The sequence below is a fragment of the Salvelinus sp. IW2-2015 genome, linkage group LG13 (genome assembly GCF_002910315.2).
Source record: "Salvelinus sp. IW2-2015 linkage group LG13, ASM291031v2, whole genome shotgun sequence".
Taxonomy (NCBI): Eukaryota; Metazoa; Chordata; class Actinopteri; order Salmoniformes; family Salmonidae; genus Salvelinus; species Salvelinus sp. IW2-2015.
Window position 1 is genome coordinate 27860696 of NC_036853.1, and position 19493 is coordinate 27880188.

General features: G+C 41.5%; 1 protein-coding gene across 4 annotated transcripts in view; it reads left to right on the forward strand.

Moving 5' to 3' along the window:
- The window catches only part of LOC111972383 (lysine-specific demethylase 4A), a 64135-nt gene that overhangs the window by 18994 nt on the left and 25648 nt on the right, over window positions 1–19493 (forward strand). For all 4 annotated transcript variants that reach the window (XM_023999430.2, XM_023999432.2, XM_023999431.2 and 1 more), the window contains 9 exons: window positions 114–307; window positions 634–683; window positions 781–884; window positions 3296–3433; window positions 3689–3939; window positions 12155–12306; window positions 16760–17169; window positions 17352–17448; window positions 17795–17979. In XM_023999430.2, coding sequence (XP_023855198.1) covers window positions 114–307; window positions 634–683; window positions 781–884; window positions 3296–3433; window positions 3689–3939; window positions 12155–12306; window positions 16760–17169; window positions 17352–17448; window positions 17795–17979 — 1581 coding nt within the window. The remainder of the gene's footprint in view (window positions 1–113; window positions 308–633; window positions 684–780; window positions 885–3295; window positions 3434–3688; window positions 3940–12154; window positions 12307–16759; window positions 17170–17351; window positions 17449–17794; window positions 17980–19493) is intronic.

Here is a 19493-nt window from a genome sequence, read left to right on the forward strand (position 1 = left end):
GCCTTTTCAAACAGCTCTTACACAAACAGCTCTTATCATCATTTTCACAGTATTTTTCCAACCTCAACCGCGCTGGGCCTTTAACAACATCGTCTCTGCTCTATCTCCCCTAGGACGTGACAGAGTGGAACATTGGTCATCTGAACACTATCCTGGACACTGTTGAGAGGGAGAGTGGGATCAAGATCAAAGGGGTAAACACTCCTTACCTGTATTTTGGCATGTGGAAGAGTACCTTCGCCTGGCACACTGAAGACATGGATCTCTACAGCATCAACTACCTTCACTTTGGAGAGCCCAAGTCCTGGTAAAGTTTWGTTTTATTTATTTTGCATAGGTAGAAAAACAAACAGAAGGTTCAGTGCAGTGAAGTTATACCAGTAGATATTTACTGGATGTCGATTTTACAGTTTACAAATGAAACGTGTGTGGGTTGTTATTATTATACGTAACACCCAACACTAGCGTCCTGTCCAGGAGGTGTATTTGTACATCAAGCTGCTTCATACTACAGCAAAAGGAGATCGGCTCCTACCCTATGGGCCGCTCTGGCTAGGACAAAGCTTATTATTTACTTACCTAACACATAGCATCTTGACTACCACTTACATTGTTGCTCTTATCTCTCTACAGGTATGTTGTTCCCCCTGAACATGGCAAGAGACTGGAGCGTCTCGCTAAAGGTACTTGAAAAGGAATTTCCTTATTGTGTATCAATATGTTCTATGTCCAGAGAGTAGTCAGCAGAATTCTTAACATAATTGACTTCTTCTCATGTAGGGTTTTTCCCTGGGAGTGCTCAGAGCTGTGAAGCTTTCCTGCGGCACAAGATGACTCTAATCTCACCCTCCATCCTGAAGAAATACGGCATACCATTTGAGAAGGTGACCTCTCTTTCAATGGCATAATACAATCAGCTTTACTGACCAACATTTTTTGGGGTATACTGTAGGTTGTTACAGTGGGATGATTTGACTGTTTTGGCAGTAGGAGTAAAAGTAATATTGTTTTCAATAGTAGTATTGTATGTGTGTCCACTTGGGCTGGGCGATTATTACGATAGTATTGGATATCGAAGATGCTTGACAGCCGTTGTCGTTGGTGATGACATTGTGACGTGACAGACAGCGTATAGCCTATTTCAACTTGATTGGCGCCACGCAGTAAAGCGCTGACTGAGCAGCCCACAGCAGGACCATGCCGTGGCCTATTCCTTTGCTGTAGGCTGCGTAACCTGCGTAACCTATTTCAATAAATGTTATAAAAAATMTACAGAATGCAAGAGAATGTAGACAGAGCGATTTTCACCAAAGCAGCGCAAAATGTCTGGTTAGGAGTTTTATTTTTCTCTCTCAATGTTTGATTATCTGGTCCGTATAGCCTGACACTCCGGTGTCTAAGTCAAATTTTGCATTTTCTCTCCATTTTATATGAATATTACTTTTTATGCATGCTTGCTTTCTCCTGCCGCACTACTTCATGATCAAACAATGAATTAATCTAACAGAGTTCTAGGCTCAAAGTTTTATGATGTTTTTGAATCTAAAAACAAGATGGGCCTAAGGTAATAATGAGAGGTAAAACGAACAATAGCAAAATCAAACAAGTAGTTTTAAATTAGCCTTACAGTTGAGCCAAGCTTAGTCTATTATACAATAAATGATGCATGCATCACTCCTCCTTGCCATTGTGAACAAATCCTAGTAATTAAAATAGCCTATCAAAATCATTAAGACAAGTTAAACTTCAGGGTTTCCCAAATAAGCTATTATAATTATGTTTACATGTGCTAAAGCTGCAGTTTTAAAAGGGGAACAATTGTGAAAGTCAGTCTATAGGCGATTATCTATCACAGCTTTATTTTGAATGACAGTGTCTTCAGAAAGTTTTCATACCCCTTGACTTATTCCAATTTTTTTTGCATTACAGCCTGAATTCAAAATTGATTAAGTAGATTCTCATCCATCTACACACAATAGCCCATATTGACAAAGAGAACATGAACATTTTTGCTAATGTATTGAAAATGAAATGCAGAAATCTAATTTACATAAGTATTCACCCCCTGAGTCAATACTTTGTAGAAGCACCTTTGGCGGCGATTACAGCTTTGAGTCCTCTTAGGTATGCCTGTATCAGCTTTGCACATCTGTGTTTAAGTCTTTCGGCAGATTTTCAATGAGATTCTAGTCTGGGCTATGGTTGGGCCACTCAAGGACATTCACATTCCATTTCAGCATGGCTTAGGGTCATTGTCCTGTTGGAATGTAAATCTTTGCCCCAGTCTAAGGTTGTTTGTACTCTGAAGCAGGTTCTCATTAAAGATTTGGCTCCATTCATTGTTCCCTCTATCTTTACCAGTCACCCAGTCCCTCTCGCTGAAAAGCATCTCCATAGCATGATGCTGCCATCACCATGCTTCACGGTAGGGATGGTGTTAGATTGGTGATGAGCTATGCCTGGTTTTCACCAGCCATAGCGATTTGCATTCAGGCCAAAGAGTAATCTTTGTCTCACCAGACTACAAAATATTTTGCCATATGCTCCGTCTTTCACGTGTCTTTTTACAAACTCCAGGCGTGCTATCATGTTCCATTTTCTCAGGAGTGGCTTCTGTCTGACCACTCTCCAATAAAGCCCAGATTGGTGAAGTGCTATAGAGACTGTTGTCCTTCTGGCAGGTTCTCCAGTCTTGGCCAATAAACTCTCTAATTCTGTCAGTGGTTATTGGGTTCTTGGTCACCTACCTGACCAATGTCCTTACCCGGTTTCTCAGTTTGGTCGGACGGCCAGCTCTATAGGTAGTTCCATATTTTTTTAATTTCCCAAACTTTCATCACTCTAGAAATGTTTTCTACCCGTCGCCAGATATATGCCTCATCACAATTCTATCTCTGAGATGTACGGATAGTTCTTTGGACTTTGCACTGTCGACTGTGGGACCTTAAATAGACAGGTGTGTTTCTTTCAAAATCATGTCCAAACAATTGAATTGTCCACAGGTGTACTCCAATCAAACTGTAGAAACATCTCAAGAATGATCAAAGGAAATTGGATGCACCTGAGCTCAATTTGGAGTGTCATAGCAAAGGGGTGTGAATACTTAAGTAAATGGATCTTCATGTGCTTCATGTGAACACTAGCGGTTCTTTTTGGGGGGGTTGGCCAATAGGGGCCGATACCATCGTATATCCCTGTTTGTGTGCACTTAATCACTATAGGACAAAGATTGACATCACCCAACCCTAGTGTCCACCTCTTTAGATCAGTGGTCTGACTTGTTGTGTGTGTTTAGATCACCCAGGAGGCAGGCCAGTTCATAGTGACCTTCCCTTTTGGCTACCATGCTGGTTTCAACCACGGCTTCAACTGTGCAGAGTCCACTAACTTTGCCACACAGCGATGGATCGATTATGGCAAAATAGCCACACTGGTATGTACAGCTAAATGAATTAACACTTTGAATGAGTGATTCCAGGTCATATGGTTGTGTGTGTGTGTGTGATGTGTGGTTGGTAAAAGCATGGCACTAGCAAAGGCAAGGTTATGGGTTTAACTCCAGCAAGGATCACATACAAAAAAATCCATGCATTCACTCACTTACTGTAAGTTGCCTTGGCTAAGAGTCTGGTAAGTGGCATTTATTGTATTATATTCTCATGGCCAATCCCTGTCCTATCTCTCCCAGTGCTCATGCCGTAAAGACATGGTGAAGATCTCCATGGATGTGTTTGTGAGGAAGTTCCAACCAGATCGCTACAAGGCATGGAAGGCAGGGAAGGACAACATTCCTATTGACCACTCCAAGCCCACGCCAGAGGCTGCTGAGTTCCTGACGGGAGAGAAGACAGGGGAGCCTGGAAAGGAGGGTCCAAGCCCCAGCGAGGCCCCTGACCAGGAGGAGGATACCACAGGCACCACTGCTCAGGAGGAGACGAGGTCTGTACTTTACTGTTCTCACTTACCCTGTCATGTTTGTTATTTCCAGATGGTATAGCTTAAACCCCTGGAGTTGATATCCGCGCCCAGCGAAAATACAATGTGCATTTAAAAAATAAAAATAAATAAAAAAACAGTTTGTGGGGGAAAGGGTGTGTGTCCCATAACTTGCTAGGTAGTAAAGATGTTAGGGACAATATAGGATGATTCACAATAATTGTTCGCTAAAATAATAATTGCTTGCCAAAATGTAAATGTTGTAATGGCAATACAGGTAAGAGGTAGCAATCCTTTGCATGAACTACCTACATTATTACAAATATTAATTGTTAATTATGGAAATTAAAGTGAGAAGGATTTTTTTTATACATATTTTTTTAATAGTTATATAATACAAATCGAGGTGAGAGCGATGGAAATGCTTTTGGCGGCTGATCTGCTTCTGTTCTGTGGGTGGCACTGTGTGTTCTTTTCGAAGGATGGGTCCTGGTCTCTCGGGGGCGATGGGATCTGGGGGGTCGGGGTTGGTGTGCCAGTCACTGGGATGACAACCCAGTTACTTAGTAGCAATGCACATATCATGGTATAGCTATATGGACACTCAATCACTATGGTACTTTTTAATGATGAGTTTACAAATATATATATGATGATAAATAGATTTGAAACTTGTATTTCATTATGGTAAATGGTGAAATAAGTATTAGCCAGTTATAATTGTAATGGCTTAGCAGATAAGAAAAGACGATCAGTATTTACCTGGCTAAAAGAGAAGGAATATAATTTATATTGTTTACAGGAAACTCATTCAACAATTTTAGGTGAAGTTGTGTGGAAAAAGGACTGGGGGATGAAATATTTTTTCCCTGGGCAAAGAAATTCAAAAGGTGTGATAATATTAATAAACAGTAATTTTGATCCAAATGTACAAATTGTCTAAACAGGTCCTCAAGGTAGATGGATGATTTTAAAATGTCATTGGACCATAAACAGATATGGCCTATTAACCTATACGTTTCAAATAATGATGATGATCCACGCTTCTTTGAAAATATAGTATTACTATATACAAGTATACTTTTTTCCCTTAAAGGTAGGGGTCAATATTATTGGCACCTAAAGATACTTATAAATAAAGTAGTCAAAAGCTTAGTATTTGGTCCCATATTCCTAGCACGCAATGACTATATCAAGCTTGTGATCCTACACACTTGTTGGATGCATTGGCAGTTCGTTTCAGTTGTTTTGATAATTTTGTTCCCAGTAGAAATGAATGGTAAATAATGCTTTGTCATTTTGGAGTCACTTTTATTGTAAAAAATGATTACGAATAATCCTGAATGATTTGTGAGAAAGTTAGATGGTCAAAGATAACACATGTTAACAGGGTGGGAATCATTTTTTGGTCCACCAGCCACTGTGGGAGGTAGATAAAAAAAAAAAAAATATATGTTTTTTTAAATGTACCAGCCACTTAAATGTACCAGCCATTTTTTACCAACAAGTATTTTTTTTCTCCATAATTACACCCCAAAATCACAAAAACAGATGAGCATGCTTTCTATTGTTTCAAAAACAAAAAACGTATTACTAATAAATAAAGGGGTATATTGCTTAATTTCATTTTATTTTTGTGAACCGTGTCTGTTAAGACAATTTACACTGAACAAAAATATAAACGCATCATGTGAGAAGAGATCCCAGAAATGTTCCATACACAAAGTTTATTTCTTTCAAATTGTGAGCACCAATTTGTTTACATCCCTGTTAGGGAGCATTTTTCCTTTGCCAAGATAATCCTTCTACCTGCCAGGTTTGGCATATCAAGAAGCTGATTAAACATTATGATAATTACACAGGTTACACAGCAGAATGTTGCAGCAAACTCAAATTACCATTGAAAACCAAAATAGCATGTGAACGAAATATTTAAATGGCCAAGAAACATGAGGAGAAAGTCATACTTAAGTTTTCTTTCTTGTCAATTCGACAGGTGGGCTTTGGATAATAAWAAAAAAACTGTTCCCAAATACTGTGTGGCCACCTGCCAATGTGGCTGGTGAAATATACATTCTTACCCACCAATGACAAAATCTACCCTCATTTGGCAGGTGTTAATCACCAACCCTGCATGCTAACCTCCTCTGTTATTGGTACTGGTGAGAGGTTAGCATGTCTTGGGGGTATGCCCTTTGACCCTCTAACTTTTTCAGTCATTATTCACAAGTCATTTAGGATTCTCTGTGATCAGGGTAGCATCCACATTAATGTAGAAGTGAGCCAGATGTCTCGCCGGATGTATATACAGTGCCTTTGGAAAGTATTCCGATGCCTTGACTTTTTCTACATTTTGTTACTTTGCAGCCTGATTCTAAACTAGATTAAATAAAACAATTTCCTCATCAATCTACACACAATACCCCATAATGACAAAGCTAAAAGTTAAAATAAAAATAGCAATACCTTATTTACGTAAGTATTCATACTCTTCGCAATGAGACTCGATTGAGCTCAGATGCATCCTGTTTCCATTGATCATCCTTGATGTTTCTACAACTAGAGTACACTTGTGGTAAATTCAATTGATTGGACATGATTTGGAAAGACACAGACCTGTCTATAAGGTCCCACAGTTGACAGTGCATGTCAGAGCGAAAACCAAGCCATGAGGTCGAAGGAATTGTCCGTAGAGCTCCGAGACAAGATTGTATCGAGGCACAAGATTCTCTGGTCTGATGAAACCAAGATTGAACTCTTTGGCCTTAATGCCAAGCGTCACGTCTGGAGGAAACCTGGCACCATCCCTACGATGAAGCATGGTGGTGGCAGCATCATGCTATGGTAATGTTTTTCAGTGGCAGGGACTGGGAGACTAGTCAGGATCGAGGAAAAGATGAACGGAGCAAAGTACAGTACCTTGCAAAAGTATTCATCCCCCTTGCTGTTTTTCCTATTTTGCTGCATTACAACCTGTAATTTAACTGGATTTTAATTTGGATGTCATGTAATCGACATATATAAAATAGTCCAAATTGGTGAAATGAAAAAATAACTTGTTTAAAAAAATATAAAACGGAAAGTGGTGTGGACATCAATCAAATGTATTTATAAAGCTTTTCTTACATCAGCTGATATCACAAAGTGCTGTACAGAAACCCAGCCTAAAACAGCAAGCAATGCAGGTGTAGAAGCACGGTGGCTAGGAAAAACTCCCTAGAAAGGCCAGAACCTAGGAAGAAACCTAGAGAGGAACCAGGCTATGAGGGGTGGCCAGTCCTCTTCTGGCTGTGCCGGGTGGAGATTTGAACATCTTGGCCATGTTCTGTTATAATGTTCATAGATGACCAGCAGGGTCAAATAATAATAATGACAGTGGTTGTCGAGGGTGCAACAGGTCAGCACCTCAGGAGTAAATGTCAGTTGGCTTTTCATAGCCGATCATTCAGAGTATCTCTATTGCTCCTGCTGTCTTTAGAGAGTTGAAAACAGCAGGTCTGGGACAGGTAGCACGTCCGGTGAACAGGTCAGGGTTCCATAGCCGCAGGCAGAACAGTTGGAACTGGAGCAGCAGCACGGCCAGGTGAACTGGGGAAACGAGTCGTCAGGCCAGGTAGTCCTGAGGCATGGTCCTACGGCTCAGATCCTCCGAGAGAGAGGGAGCATACTTACATTCACACAGGACACCGGATAAGACAGGAGAAATACGCCAGATATAAGACTGACCCTAGCCCCCCGGCACATAAATTACTGCAGTATAAATACTGGAGGCTTAGACAGGAGGGGTCGGGAGACACTGTGGCCCCGTTCGACAATACCCCCGGACAGGGCCAAACAGGCAGGATATAACCCCACCCACTTTGCCAAAGCACAGCCCCCACACCACTAGAGGGATATCTTCAACCACCAACTTACCATCCTGAGACAAGGCCGAGTATAGCCCATAAAGATCTCCGCCACGGCACAACCCAAGGGGGGTGGCGCCAACCCGGACAGGAAGATCACGTCAGTGACTCAACCCACTCAAGTGACGCACCCCTCCTAGGAAGGCATGGAAGAGCACCAGTAAGCCAGTGACTCAGCCCCTGTAATATGGTTAGAGGCAGAGAATCCCAGTGAAGAGGGGGGAACCGGCCAGGCAGGGACAGCAAGGGTGGTTCGTTGCTCCATTGCCTTTCTGTTCACCTTCACACTCCTGGGCCAGACTACACGCAATCATAGGACCTACTGAAGAGATGAGTCTTCAATAAAGACTTAAAGGTTGAGACCGAGTCTGCGTCTCTCACATGGGTAGGCAGACCATTCCATAAAAATGGAGCTCTATAAGAGAAAGCCCTGCCTCCAGCTGTTTGCTTAGAAATGCTAGGGACAGTAAGGAGGCCTGCGTCTTGTGACCGTAGCGTACGTGTAGGTATGTACGGCAGGACCAAATCGTAAAGATGGGTAAGAGCAAGCCCATGTAATGCGTTGTAGGTTAGCAGCAAAACCAGCCCTTGCCTTAACAGGAAGCCAGTGGAGWGAGGCTAGCACTGGAGTAATATGATAAAATTGTTTGGTTCTAGTCAAGATTCTAGCAGCCGTGTTTAGCACTAACTGAAGTTTATTTAGTGATTTATCCGGGTAGCCGGAAAGTAGAGCATTGCAGTTGTCTAACCTAGAAGTGACAAAAGCATGGATAAATGTTTCTGCATAATTTMTGGACAAAGTTAATGATTTTTGCAATGTTACGTAGATGGAAAAAAGCTGTCCTTGAAACAGTCTTGATGTGTTTGTTWAAAAAGAGATCAGGGTCCAGAGTAACGCTGAGGTCCTTCAGTTTTTATTTGAGATGACAGTACAACCATCAAGATTAATTGTCAGATTCAACAGAAGATCTCTTTGTTTCTTGGGACCTAGAACAAGCATCTCTGTTTTGTCCGAGTTTAAAAGTAGAACATTTGCAGCCATCCACTTCCTTATGTCTGAAAGACAGGCTTCCAAGGATGATTCGTTTTAAGTCTAATACTGCGGGTAATGGAGTCGCCAATGACTAGGGTTTTCAATTTGTCAGAGCTAATGGTGGGAGGCTTCAGCGTCTTAGACCTTGTAATGGCAGGAGTAGAGACCAGAGAAGGCTCGGCCTCTGACTCTGACTCGCTGCTTAATGAGGAGAACCGGTTGAAAGTTTCTGTCGGCTGAAAGAGCGACACCGGTTGAGCATTCCTACAGCATTTCCTTCCAGAAGCCATGAGAAAGTTGTCCGGCTGCGGGGACTGTGCGAGGGGATTTATACTAATATCTGTACTTACTGGTGGCACAGACGCTGTTTCATTCTTTCCTACACTTAAATTACCCTTGCCTAACGATTGCGTCTGAAGCTGGGCTAGCAGCACAGCTATCCTCGCTGTAAGGTGATCGTTCTCCTGTATATTATGAGTACAGCGACTGCAATTAGAAGGCATCATGTTAATGTTATTACTTAGCTTCGGCTGGTGGAGGTCCTGACGAACCACGTCCAGATGAAGTGTCCGGGGTGAAAAAGTTGAAAGAAAAAAGTCGAGCGAGGGGAAAAACTAAAAATATAAATGGTAATTAAAAAGTAAAAACCCGAAAAGTTGGCAGGTAGCAAAGTAAGGTTGGAAACAAAACGCACAGCAGCACGTAAACAAGTCTACCAGTCTAAATATGTATTCACCCCCTTTGCTATGAAGCCTCTAAATAATATATGGTGCAACCAATTACCTCCAGAAGTCACATAATTAGTTAGATTGCACACAGGTTGACTTTATTTAAGTGTCACATGATCTGTTCTGAAAGGCCCCAGAGTCTGCAACACCACTAAGCAAGGGGCACGACAAATCAAGCAGCACCATGAAGACCAAGGAGCTCTCCAAACAGGTCAGCGACAAAGTTGTGAAGTACAGATCAGGGTTGGGTTCTAAAAAAATATCAGAAACTTTGAACATCCCACGGAGCACCATTAAATCCATTATTACAAAATTTTAAGAATATGGCACCACAACAAACCTGCCAAGAGAGGGCCGCCCACCAAAACGTACGGACCAGGCAAGGAGGGCATTTAATCAGAGAGGCAACAAAGAGACAAAAGATAACCCTGAATGAGCTGCAAAGCTCCACAGCGGAGATTGGAGTATCTGTCCTAGGGACCACTTTAAGCCGTACACTCCAGAGCTGGGCTTTATGGAAGAGTGGCCAGAAAAAAAGCCATTGCTTAAAGAAAAAATAAACAAACACGTTTGGTGTTCACCAAAAGGCATGTGGGAGAGACCCCCAAACATATCGAAGAACGTACTCTGGTCAGATGAGACTAAAATTGAGCCTTTTGGCCATTGAAGAAAACGCTATGTCTGGCGCAAACCCAACACCTCTCATCACCCTGAGAACACCATCCCCAGTGAAGCATGGGGGTGGCAGCATCATGCTGTGGGTATGTTTTTCATCTGTAGGAACTGGGAAACTGGTCAGTATTGAAGGAATGATGGATGGCGCTAAATACAGGGAAATTCTTGAGGGAAACCTGTTTGTCTTCCAGAGATTTGAGACTGGGACGGAGGTTCACCTTCCAGCAGGACAATGACCCTAAACATACTGCTAAAGCAACACTCGAGTGGTTTAAGGGGAAACATTTAAATGTCTTGGAATGGCCTAGTCAAATTCCAGATCTCAATCCAAATGAGAATCTGTGGTATGACTTAAAGATTGCTGTAAACCAGTGTAACCCATCCGACTTGAAGGAGCTGGATCAGTTTTGCCTTGAAGAATGGGAAAAAATCCCAGTACCTAGATGTGCCAAGCTTATAGAGACATACCACAAGAGACTTGTAGTTGTAATTGCTGCAAAAGGTGACTCTACAAAGTATTGACTTTGGGGGGTGAATAGTTAGGCACACTCAAGTGTTTTTTTTTCTTATTCTTCACAATAAAAAACAAAAAATATTTTGCATCTTAAAAGTGGTAGGCATGTTGTGTAAATCAAATGATACGAACACCCCAAAAATCTTGTGGCTTCGGGACAAGTCTCTGAATGTCCTTGTGGCCGAGCCAAATCCCGGACTTAAACCTGATCGAACATCTCTGGAGAGACCTGAAAGTAGCTGTGCAGCAACGCTCCTCATCCAACCTGACAGAGTTTGAGAGGATCTGTAGAAAATAATGTGAGAAACTCCCCAAATACTGGTGTGCCAAGCTTATAGCGTCATACCCAAGAAGAGTCGAGGCTGTAATCGCTGCCAAAGGTGCTTCAACAAAGTACTGAGTAAAGGGTCTGAATACTTATGTGGATGTAATATTTCAGTCTTTTTATTTTAAATAATTAGCAAACATTTATTTAAAAAAATGTTGCTTTGTTATTATGGGGTATTGTGTGTAGATTGATGAGGGAAAAAAAACTATAATACATTTTTAATAAGGCTGTAATCTAACAAAATGTGGAAAAAGTCCAGGGGTCTGATTGCTTTCTGAAGGCACTGTATCTGAAGCATCCGTTTAGAACTTCCAACCACCATGAGAGGATGTCCAGTGGCGGGAAATGGGTGAAGATGGCGGTAGATGAAACTTGGTTGACTTTCTGCAAATTTTCTCATTGTTGAAAGAGTCGATCTCGATACAGTTTTCTGTACCCAAAACTAGAATCCGTTACGAACAGAGGGCACTAAGTTTTGTGGACTTGACCCTTTTCTAAAAATTGCAGTGTTTAGAAGGGTTGAATTTAGTTATTGTACACTTCGGAGTAGTGTGCAATAACTAGTGTCTTGTATCTACTGTGCATACTTTGCATGTGCAGCAAATACATGCTAGAAAGCCCCCTTTTCCCACATCCTTGCTTGTTCTACCCACTATGCTTTATTTGCTCCCCTTGGAAGCAACACCAGGGGTGTATCTTGGGTTAGTTACCAGCATCTTGGATTATAATGTSGGGAGGTCATAATAATGAAAAACCATTTTAAAATGTTGATTACACTGGGCAAGAAAAGGTTAAACTTCTGATTTTAAACTATACTTGTGATATCATGGATGGTCAGTCCTTGCATCCAAAGCTCTGTCTATGAATTTGTTACATTTCCCCAACACTTTTTGTTGTTTCTACTGCAGATTGCCCCTTTTTTTAAATGATCAAATAGAATAATTTATTCATTCTTTGGTCACCACTTTGAGCTAGTGTCTCAAGAGACATATAAAAAAAAACATTCACAGTTCCCCTCTCTGTCCTGTGCCACAGCAAGCTGAAGGTTGGGAAAAAGCGCCAGCGGGAAGCAGTTGTGGAGGCAGAGGAGGATGAAGACACTGAGCAAGCTAAGGAGGAAGGAGAGGTAGCGCAAAAGAAAGTCAAGCTGGATCAGTGGAGTGGAGGACACACCCCAGCACGCAAAGGTACCTCAATTAGGTGACCCCGCGATGAACGCGCTATGCAAGAATTCTACAAAAAAAATTACAATAAAACAAATCCAATTAATTTTCTCGTAATGTAAATGTGGGCATCAAAATACATCAATTATTTTGAAACATGAATATGGAAGTTGTTAACCATGTCTAAAAAATCAAATATGTATGTTGTGATATTTATGTGATATGAGCCCAAATTTAAAGCACATGCTGTGCTTAGAACATTTATTTCTGTGGGACAGCCCTTCTGAAATCCAGTGTGTTCATATTGGCTCTTTGCGAAATGGTATTCCTCACTCTACCAGAGTAAGATCGATGTGACATTGTATTGCCAACAAGTATTGGAAAGTCCCAAGGGTGTTTTATGGTCATCAGATGTTCTCGTTGATACAAAAATAGTATAGCAGGTTACAAAGTTAAGCTTCGTAGCTACGTTTTTGTATGAGTTGTCAGGGATTGGTCCAAATTCGCCAATCCCATTTCCATGCTTGCTAGCTGTTTGGGAGTGCCTGATGCTGTTCGCTAAGGCAACGAGCCGGGCGAGAGGCCGCGATGCTGTATTGTGCCAACAGTGATTTTTATTTTTTTGTTGTGATTGATGATTTTAAAACAACAATTTATTGGCTGCAGTCCTACATTCGATCAAATGTAAAATGTGTCCCATCTTGGTGTGCCGCTGGCTAGCAGGCAGCTCTCTGTCTTTTCTGAGACTAGGCTAATTATTTCCTGGAAACGGTGCAGTTTATTCTCAACACCAAAAATAACATTACAATGTAACCCAACTCCGATGTAGGCCTACCTTTAGAATTCAGCTATGTTATTAGACTAGTAGCCTTCTGAGTTACAGTTCAGACTTAGTGAGGTGTGTGTGTGTGTGGGGATGCAGGTGGCACAGGGTTGGGTGTATTATTTGGCGCACTAGGTCTAATCAGTTGGCCTACTGAATACAACATAACTGTGATTGTACACTGAGTATAACAAACATTAGGAACACCTTTCTAATATTGAGTTGCACCCCCCGTTTTTGCCCTCAGAACAGCCTCAATTCGTTGGGGCATGGACTCTACAAGGTGTCGAAAGCATTCCATAGGGATGCTGGCCTATGTTGACTTCAATGCTTCCCACAGTTGACATGTTGGCTGGATATCCTTTGGGTGGTGGACCATTCTTGATACACACTGGAAACTTTTGAGTGTCATCTACACTGATTTGAAGTGGATGTAACAAGTGACATCAATAAGGGATCATAGCTTTCACATGGTCAGTCTGCCATGGAAGGAGCAGATTTTCTTAATGTTTTGTATATTCAGTGTACAGTATACAGCTTAACAGTTACTAATTGGTAAATAGTAACCAACAGACAAATTAGCATATTAAGTATTATATTTGCATACCGTAGTATTAGAAGTTGTATTCTAATTTCATAAATTGTTTGTCTCTCCGTTTTTCATAAAGCATTAAGATTTGTCAATAATATGACCACCCTACTTTAAATGATTGGGCTTAAATTACTGGAATGTTGTATTCTGTACTGCTACATTTGCATATTAAATGCATCATTTGCATAACAGTATATATTTTTCCCAGAACAGTATGGCCAACCTATCTTGAGTTATTGGACAAAAAAAGTGTTGAATTTAAGAAGCCAGACGTGTGATTTGGTGCCTCATTGACTAGGGATTAACATTGACATGTCTGTGACCTTTTTGAACTTTTCAGGTCACTTTAAAATAAGATATCTCATAAAATAAGATCAATTGTGTTCATCGGAAGCTTCTCATAAACATGAAATACAAAGTGTAACACCAGAACCACCGTTTCATTTTGTCCCTTAAGGGGCATCAGGTAGCCTAGTGGTTAGAGCTTTGGGCCAGTAACCGAAAGGTTGCTGGATCGAATCCTCGAGCTGACAAGGTAAAATTCTGTTCTGCCCCTGAACAAGGCTGTTCCCCGGTAGGCCATCATTGTAAATAAGAATTTGTTCTTCACTGAGAAAAAAAATAATATAATAATTAAACACTGAATCTGGTAATCTATACATACAGTGGGGCAAAAAAGTATTTAGTCAGCCACCAATTGTGCAAGTTCTCCCACTTAAAAATATGAGAGAGGCCTGTAATTTTCATCATAGGTACACTTCAACTATGACAGACAAAATTAGAAAAAAAAAWKRAGAAAATCACATTGTAGGATTTTTTATGAATTTATTTGCAAATTATGGTGGAAAATAAGTATTTGGTCAATAACAAAAGTTTATCTCAATACTTTGTTATATACCCTTTGTTGGCAATGACAGAGGTCAAACGTCTTCTGTAAGTCTTCACAAGGTTTTCACACACTGTTGCTGGTATTTTGGCCCATTCCTCCATGCAGATCTCCTCTAGAGCAGTGATGTTTTGGGGCTGTTGCTGGGCAACACGGACCTTTCAACTCCCTCCAAAGATTTTCTATGGGGTTGAGATCTGGAGACTGGCTAGGCCACTTCAGGACCTTGAAATGCTTCTTACGAAGCCACTCCTTCGTGCCCGGCGGTGTGTTTGGGATCATTGTCATGCTGAAAGACCCAGCCACGTTTCATCTTCAATGCCCTTGCTGATGGAAGGGCATTGAAGATCAAAATCTCACATACATGGCCCCATTCATTCTTTCCTTTACACGGATCAGTCGTCCTGGTTCCTTTGCAGAAAAACAGCCCCAAAGCATGTTGTTTCCACCCCCATGCTTCACAGTAGGTATGTGTTCTTTGGATGCAACTCAGCATTCTTTGTCCTCCAAACACGACGAGTTGAGTTTTTAACAAAAAGTTATATTTTGGTTTCATCTGACCATATGACATTCTCCCAATCTTCTTCTGGATCATCCAAATGCTCTCTACCAAACTTCAGACGGGCCTGGACATGTACTGGCTTAAGCAGGGGGACACGTCTGGCACTGCAGGATTTGAGTCCCTGGCGGCGTAGTGTGTTACTGATGGTAGGCTTTGTTACTTTGGTCCCAGCTCTCTGCAGGTCATTCACTAGGTCCCCCCGTGTGGTTCTGGGATTTTTGCTCACCGTTCTTGTGTGATCATTTTGACCCCAGGGTGAGATCTGCGTGGAGCCCCAGATCGAGGGAGATTATCAGTGGTCTTGTATGTCTTCCATTTCCTAATAATTGCTCCCACAGTTGATTTCTTCAAACCAAGGCTGCTTACCTATTGCAGATTCAGTCTTCCCAACCTGGTGCAGGTCTACAATTTTGTTTCTGGTGTCCTTTGACAGCTCTTTGGTCTTGGCCATAGTGGAGTTTGGAGTGTGACTGTTTTGAGGTTGTGGACAGGTGTCTTTATACTGATAACAAGTTCAAACAGGTGCCATTAACACAGGTAACGAGTGGAGGACAGAGGAGCCTCTTAAAGAAGAAGTTACAGGTCTGTGAGAGCCAGAAAATTCTTGCATTGTTTGTAGGTGACCAAATACTTATTTTCCACCATAATTTGCAAATAAATTCATTAAAAATCCTACAATGTGATTTTCTGGATTTTTTTTCCTCATTTTGTCTGTCATAGTTGAAGTGTACCTATGATGAAAATTACAGGCCTCTCTCATCTTTTTAAGTGGGAGAACTTGCACAATTGGTGGCTGACTAAATACTTTTTTGCCCCACTGTAAATACTATATATGGACTGAGGTACAAAGATAAGGAACCTCAGTTAATCTTTGACTATGCTACCAAACAATTAAACAGGGACTGACGCTAGTCTACTGCAGATTGACTTGAGGGAGATCATTTAGACTAGCGATTCTCAACTGGTGGGTCGCAACCCCAATTTGGTTCATGGGAGGTTTTGAATGGTTCTCAGGTGTCTGAATAAAAACATTCAATAAATACTCCAGTCTGAACTTAAAACTTATTTGGGATCGGTGTCCCGTCCACGGGACGGTTGAACTAACGTAGGCTAATGCGATTAGCATGAGGTTGTAAGTAACAAGAATATTTCCCAGGACATAGACATATCTGATATTGGCAGAAAGCTTACATATTTCTTAATCTAACTGCACTGTCCAATTTACAGTGAAATAATACCATGCTATTGTTTGAGGAGAGTGCACAATTTTGAACATGAAAAGTTATTAATAAACATATTAGGCACATTTGGGCAGTCGTGAAACAACATTTTGAACAGAAATACAATGGGTCATTGGATCCGTCAAAAACTTTGCACATACACTGCTGCCATCTAGTGGCCAAAATCTAAATTGCACATGGGCTGGAATAATACATTATGGCCTTTTTCTTGCATTTCAAAGATTATGGTAAAACTGTATTTTGGCTGTGAATATTGGGTCTAGACAGACTACCTGATTTTAATTTGTGTCCCGAGGCAAAACTAGTTGAGAACCACTGAGTTAGACATTGCCTTGTGCCTCCAGCTTTTCATGTTGTTTGTTGTTTATTTCAGAGCCAAAGCCAGAGGACGTTAAAAATGAGCTAACAAAGCTACCACCCAACGCAAAGACCAACCGAAACACAAACGCCAGCCGAAAGCTAGCACTTCAGATGAAAGCCAATAACTCTATTAAATCCACTCTAATTAAGTCTCAGCCACAGACTAACAGTCAGTCAACCCAACCAGCAGTACCAGGCCCCTCCTCCCAGAGCTCAGAGAAGGCCGGCCCCAGTGAGGATGTGAAGCCTCCAGCACCAGCCAACAGCCCCAGCCCTGCTCACCGACTCTTCCAGAGGACCCTGAGCCCGGCAGACGTGCTGCATGTCCACAGCTACGCCAAGGGAGACTACAGCGAGGGAGAGAGCAAGGAGATGAGGAGCGATAGTAGTGATAGTGAAGGAGAGGAACAGGACGACAGCAAGGTGAGAGGGTTGGAGGAGCAGAGACGCAGGAGAAGAGGAGTAGTGTCCAAACATCACGTCACTTAACCTCTGTCTGTAGGATTGGCTTTATAATGTTTTTTTCTGAGGTCAGCTATATACTGTACATGTTCAATGAATCAGCGCTATAATGATTCTGTTGTTAACCCCTTTTATTCCACCAGGGGGCAGAAGAGGGAGCGGAGGATGAAGGTGTGCAAAGCAAACTGGGGAAGCTGCCTCGCCATCACCCTCTGATGAAGGACAGCATGAGTGACGAGGGTGAATATAAATATTACTTTTTCATTCACATAGTTCAGCCCCAGTTAGGCTTCCTTTTCCTAAATATTGGATAAGACCTAAGGAAAAGCAGTGTCAGGCATGTTCTGGCATTGAATAGAAAAGAACATCATTCACTCATATCGATGTTTGCATACTCGATGAGAGGATAGTAGTTTGTCTGTGTGTTTTTAGAACTGTCTGTGGTTCCAATAACTCAGGGGATTAGAGCATATAGCATGGTGGATTTGATTTCCTTCATGGACCACTGTCAATGTCAACAGTTCTGTAAGTCGCTTTGGATATGGCTTGTGCTAATGCTAAACAATCTTTGTTTTGTTGTTTTTAGAGCTGCCAGAGCAGCCCCCAGTAGAGGAGGATGGGTTAGAGGGGGGAGAGCTGTGGGCCAAGCCCTTCGTCCACCTGTGGCAGAACAGACCCCCCAGCCTGAAGAGAGAGAAGGAGTACAACCGTCGCATGGGCCTCCAGGCCCCATACTGCTCCGTATGCTCATTGTTCCAGACCTATCAGCGGGTGAGGAAGGAGGAAAGGAGAGTAGAGGAGAGTGCTCACCACCCCACTAAGTACTCTTGAACAGCGAATTTGGTATTTCATGTTTTCTATGCCTAGTCTGAGTTTAGCTCTATTGCTGTGTCTCTCTCCATGGCCATACCGAGTGCACAGATGAAAGCATACGCAAACTTTACTTTTTGAATTATACCCTTTTTATTAATCGCTTTGGTACTATTTTAGTATAGTATGTGGTGAATTATCTAAACTCTTGTCACAAAACGCAAATGGTAAAGCTTGTAACGCAGCCTATCTTACATTCAGAACCTTTAATTTCACATTTAATTTGACTGTAAACTTCTTTCACCACACAACCATTGATCCAAAATATGTTTACTGTGAAATATACTGAAAAAAATATATAAAATGCAACTTTTAAAGATTTTACTGAGTTCATATAAGGAAATCAGTCAACTGAAACTAATTAAATAGACCCTAATCTATGGATTTCACATAACTTACCAAGGGGTGCAGCCATGGGTGGGCCTGGGAGGGCAGCCAATCAGAATGAGTTTTTCCCCAGAAAAAGGCTTTATTACAGACAGAAGTACTCCTTCCACCACCCCTCAGATGATCACACAGGTGACGAAGCTGGATGTGGAGGTCCTGGGCTGGCGTGGTTACACATGATCTGTGGTTGTGAGGCAGGTTTGACGTACTGCCAAATGATCTGAAACGACGTTGGAGGCAGTTTATGGAGATATTAACATTTCTCTGGCAACAATTCTGGTGGACATTCCTACAGTCAGCGTGCCAATTGCTCGCTCCCTCAACTTGAGACATCTGTGGCATTGTGTTCTGTGACAAAACTGCACATCTTTAAAGTGGCCTTTTATTGTTGGGGCGGCAGGTAGCCTAGTGGTTAGGCTTGTAACCAAAAGGTTGCAAGATCGAATCCCAAAGCTGACAAGGTAAAAATCTGTCGTTCTGCCCCTGAACAAGGCAGTTAACCCACTGTTCCTAGGCCGTCATTGAAAATAAGAATTTGTTCTTAACTGACTTGCCTAGTAAAATAATCGTCCAGCACAAGGTAATGATCAAGCTGTTTAATTAGCTTCTTGATATGCCACATCTGCAGGTGGATAGATTATCTTGGCAAAGGAGAAATGCTCAGTAACAGGCATCTAAACAAGTTTGTGCACACATTTTGAGAAAAATAAGTTTTTTGTGCGTATGGAAAATGTCTGGGATTTTTTTTATTTCAGCTCATGAAATATTGGACCAACACTTTACATGTTTATGTTTTTGTTCAGTGTTTAATGAGTGCATTGGTTTAATCAGCAAAATACAACATATCTTCTGATATATTCTAAATGATTTTAAAAATCACTTAATCCAATAGCAAAACATGTAAGATGCTACATTAAATGACAATACTGTTTTCACATTAGGCAATACTCTTGCGCTACCCATTTAAAATTGACTGAACATCAAATGTGCGATAATTGGGGACATCTTTCACAATGTAATCAAAGAAA